General features: G+C 63.8%; 1 protein-coding gene across 1 annotated transcript in view; it reads left to right on the forward strand.

The window, feature by feature from the left end:
- Positions 1 to 2,171, forward strand: part of CHLNCDRAFT_59634 (hypothetical protein) — a 2,399-nt gene extending 228 nt beyond the window's left edge. The window contains exons 2-9 of the mRNA XM_005849604.1: positions 88 to 262; positions 376 to 501; positions 640 to 767; positions 916 to 1,008; positions 1,119 to 1,246; positions 1,373 to 1,508; positions 1,721 to 1,748; positions 1,902 to 2,171. Coding sequence (XP_005849666.1) covers positions 88 to 262; positions 376 to 501; positions 640 to 767; positions 916 to 1,008; positions 1,119 to 1,246; positions 1,373 to 1,508; positions 1,721 to 1,748; positions 1,902 to 1,963 — 876 coding nt within the window. The 3' untranslated portion in view covers positions 1,964 to 2,171. The remainder of the gene's footprint in view (positions 1 to 87; positions 263 to 375; positions 502 to 639; positions 768 to 915; positions 1,009 to 1,118; positions 1,247 to 1,372; positions 1,509 to 1,720; positions 1,749 to 1,901) is intronic.
- The last annotated feature ends 2,445 nt before the right edge of the window (positions 2,172 to 4,616 follow it).

Genomic DNA, 4,616 nt, shown 5'->3' on the forward strand with positions numbered 1-4,616 from the left:
CCGCCAACCCACGCCTCTCTCGCGCAGGGCGGGCCACCCGCTGTCAGCCTAGGCTCCAACAACAACGCTCTTTGCATGTCACTGCAGGCACAGCAGGGCACCAGCGTGGTGGAGCAGGCGGAGCAGAAGCAGGAGCTGCAGCTGGTGGGTCCCGAGCCGCAGCGGTTTGTGGTGGCCAAGGGGCAGCTCAAGGAGATTGCCAGCGCGGCCTTCCCCGCCCTCATGCGCCTGGGCAGCGGTGCCTTCACCAGCGGCTACAGCGGTGAGCCGTGCGGCCGCTGCTCTTACATCGCCCCTGCCTCCATCACATGCGGCCACCCCTCGGCATCCTCCTCCCCTGCCGTCGCTCACGCCGCCATCGCCGCATGTGTGCAGTGAGCCTAGTGCCCGATGATGGAAAGTACGCTGTGGCGGAGATCTTTGGGAGCAAGCTGCGCGAGACGTCGGCGGTCAGCGGCTTCAACCGCCCGCAGCAGCCGCTGGTGCTGTACGAGTTTGAGGGTGAGGGAGGCGAGGAGGTGCCTGCTTTGGCGGCGCCAGCTGCGGTGGCGTCAAGCCTGATCTGTGCAGCCCCTGCTCTTGCCCACCCGGCTGCTGCTCACCCCCTCCCTCTGCCCCTACCCCTGGCGCTCCCTCCAGGCTGCCCCTTCTGCCGCAAGGTGCGGGAGGCGGTCGCACTCCTGGACCTGGATGTACTCTTCCTGCCAACGCCCAAGGACGGCCCCACCTGGCGCCCCGAGGCGATCGAGAAGGGCGGCAAGCGCCAGGTGCGCTGCGGGCCCCCGGCCCGGCGGCCGCGCGCGCGGCGAACGCACGCTCGTGTGCCCTGGGCGCCGCAGCGCGTGGGGCTGCCGCGGCCCGCCCTGGCCTGACGCGTGCGCGGGTGCGCCTGCGCCTCCCCGCCTACCCACGCAGTTCCCTTACCTGATCGACCCCAACACCAGCACTCAGATGTACGAGAGCGACGCAATCATCGACTACCTGTTCAAGACCTATGGCGGCGCCCAGGCAAGCCTCTCTGGAGGGCGTGCAGCCTGGTGCAGTCGTGTGCAGGCAGGGCGCAACCTCGCCCGCGCCGTCGTGTTGACCCGGCCGCCGCCGCGCCTGCCTGCCTGCAGCTGCCGCCGATCGGCCTGCGCCTGGGCCTACTCACGGCCATATCCTGCGGCCTGGCCATGCTGCCGCGGGCGCTCAAGGGCAGCGCGTACAAGGCCAGCAAGCTGCCCGAGAAGCCGCTGGTGTACTGGTGAGGCGGGCGCCCAGAGCCGCGCAGCCTGTGGCCGCCAAGCGGGCCGTGCTCGCGCCATGTGCTGCCGCCCAGCACCTCCCCACCAGGCGCCGACCGGCGCGTTTGCTGGCTGCGTGGCTGCAGGGGGTACGAGGCGTCGCCGTTTTGCAAAGTGGTGCGCGAGCAGCTGTGCGAGCTGGAGGTACCGCACCTGTACCGCAGCTGCGCGCGCGGCAGCCCCAAGCGCCAGGAGCTGTTTGAGAAGTGGGGCAGGTTCCAGGTGCGTGCGGGGGCGGGCAGGACGGTATGGTGTTGCTTGGCGCTGGGTGGTTCTGCATGTGTGTGTGTATGTGTGTGTGGTGGTGGTGCATATGGCTGGACATCGCACTCCAGCTGCAGTTGGTGCAATGGCTGGCAGAACTGTTGGTGCCACCTTCTCTGCTTTGCCTGAACCCTGCCTGAACCCCGCCTGCCATCTGCCTGCGCTCGCAGGTCCCGTACCTGGAGGATCCCAACACCAGTGAGCCTGCTTGCCAGGTTCCTCTTGCGTTGCTGCCACGCCACAGCTGCTGACAGCTTGCCCCGCCAGAAGAACATGAGCACACTGCTGCACCAGCGTACACCAGCGTTTGCAGCGTGAACTCAGCGACCGACTGATCTGTATGCGCTGCAGGTGTGGCCATGTTTGAGTCCACCGAAATCATCAAGTACCTCAAGGAGACCTACAGCGCTTGAGCATCAGGGCCCGACCAGCTCTTTGACATGGATATCTCCCCCGCTGAAGCCAGTGTGCTAGTTGTTTCTCTCGTTCAGTGTATCATTCTGCCCACTTGTCCACCTACCGTCCCTGTGTGTACCTACCGTCCATGTGATGCCATTGGATTCAGCCCATTTCACGCTTTCATGTTGTCTGAACCAGAACCCATCAAACCCTCTTGTCTGCACTCTGCCGCAACTTGAGTATACCCAGATGTAGGTACAGGGATGCGCTGCTGCCGGGCGCTGCTGCCGAGCGCTGCCGCCGGGCGTGGGCAGGGTTGCCGCGGCGCCTGAGTCCTCGCGTCAAGCTACTAGCCTAGTAGGCACAGTCCTGGGTCCTGGGACGAGACGCAACCACGAGTAAAGGAGCAATATCTGCATGGATTTGTCCGGTAGTCGATTATGTTGTTCCGGATCTCCGAGGTAGCTACCTACAGGCCGGAGCTGCGGTCATGCCTACAGGCGTCCCCCTGTCCTTCCAGTGTCATACATCGCCTTGGAGTGCAGCCGGGCCACCATCAACTCCCCGAACACTCCTTGCGGGCGTGTTCAGAGCCAAGCAGCAGCAATGAGGCGGCCAATCAGGTCCTTTCCCGTGTTCGAGGAGGCTCGGGACCCTCCAGGATGAGCATGCATGGCGCAGCACCAGGAGATACTGGGGGGAGAGAACGTTCCGACACTCCGCACCGACACTCCACATGTTGCCCGCTGATGTGGCACCTCCCCCGATTCGTCTGGCTCATCAGGCACGCTCTCTCCCGCGATCCCTCCCTTTCCTTCGCCTTTCAGAGTCTCTAAGGCTTCTATTTCTCCCCTCCCGCACCCCGCAGCTGCCGCAAATTTAAAATTATGAACCAACCTGTCATCCTTTATGCCTTAGAACGGCGCCAAAACGGCGCCAAGAATGTGTTTCTCACTAAGTCAGATGTAGAGGGCATCATCCGGATCAAGCAGGGCGACCAGCAGGCGCCCTCAGGCCGGCGGCGGCGGGGTGCGGGAGGGGGGGCGGCAGTGCAGGGCGGCGCCAAGAACTACAGCAAGAAGGTGCTGCAGTTCTTCCAGGTGCTGAAGGGCGCTGGCGGTCAGGACATCCTGTGCCGCTGCGTCAAGCGCAGCGGAGAGTGGCGGTGGTGCCCCGTGGTGCCGCTCGAGGAGCTGCCCCGAGTGATCAAGGAGCACCACGAGCGGGCGACTGGCTTCAGCGGTGTGGAGAAGCTGTACACACATGTGAGTGATACAAGGGGTGCAATGATGCCGCCAGACCAACTGGAGAGTGCTCTGCATCAGGCAGCAACCGGATGCATCGCAGCAAGCACGGGGGGTGCGGCACGGCCAAGGTGGCGCTGCCCTCCTCTCCCATCTATCCCTCCTTCCCTCCCTCACGCCGCGCACTCCCCTGGTCCTCCTTTGCTGCTCTGCTGCCTTTCCTGCAGCTGGCCTACAACGCACCCACCGAGCTGGCAGCTGGTGCTGACGGCAAGGTGCCCTTCCTCTACGGCCTGGAGGGGTTTGACCGTGCCGTGATCAGCATCTTCATCTTGGGCTGCCCCGTGCGTGCCGACCAAGCACCACTGAAGCCTGCCGAGCAGCCTGCCCCGCACCCCATCGTGGTGGACCGTGCGTTCCAGCAGTGCCAGGTGCGCATGCTGGTGACAGCAATTGTGTGGCTCAGCTGGAGCAGCCATTTTGCTTTTACTTAGGGCTGCTGCTCACGGACCCACAGCAAACCTGCCCGCCATGCCGAGTTCCATGCGAGATTCCCCCCGTTACCATGCCGCCCCTCTCCCCCCCACATCCCTGTGAGAAGGTGGACCTGATCGACCTGGGCGAGGGCCGCGACCCCAAGTACCGCTACATCATGAGCTATGTGGACCTCTTTACCCGCCACGTGTGGCTCCGTGCGCTGGCCTCCAAAAGGCCGCATGGGGTTGCCCGCCAGGTGAGCGCCTGGCAATCTGCTGCTGGATTGTTGCAGTATCAGAAAAGCGTGGGAGGCAAGGGCAGGAAATGAGGGTAGCTAATCGCTGCCCTGCCCGTGGTGCATTGCAGCAGTGCCACTTTGCCTTCCTTGCTGCTACGTGCTGCCATGCTGGCTGTGACCATCGGAATCCTCACTGTTTGTCCTGTCCATTCACCTGCAGCTCTTTAAAATCTGGATGGACACCCAGGCGCCAGCCAGGCTGCAGTCTGACAATGGCAAGGAGTTTGTCGCCGGCATCATCCTGGAGCTGTGCCAAGCGTTTGGCGTGACCGCCATCAATGGGGCCATCGGCAAGCCGCAAAGCCAGGGCTGCGTGGAGCGCAGCAACCGTACCGTCAAGGACAAGATCTCTGCTCAGCTGCAGATGGCTCCCACCATTGCCTGGCGCTACCAGGTACAGCTTGCCTGCATGCCAGGCGCAGCCAGCCCCAGCATACTGACTGCCTGCTGTTGCTGCTGCTGCCTGCTGCTGTTGCTGCTGCTGCCTGCTGCTGTTTGGCGGTGCTGTGTTGCATAACGACCACCATATCTGCTGCTCTGCCTTCTAAGGCTGTTCATTGTCCTGTTGTTCAGGTGCGGCGCGTGCAAGGGATGATCAACCACGAGCTCGCTGCAGCGCTGGGGCTCGCAAGATGATCTCGCTCGCAG

Source organism: Chlorella variabilis (genome assembly GCF_000147415.1).
Source record: "Chlorella variabilis unplaced genomic scaffold CHLNCscaffold_5, whole genome shotgun sequence".
In the NCBI taxonomy this organism is placed as follows: domain Eukaryota; kingdom Viridiplantae; phylum Chlorophyta; class Trebouxiophyceae; order Chlorellales; family Chlorellaceae; genus Chlorella; species Chlorella variabilis.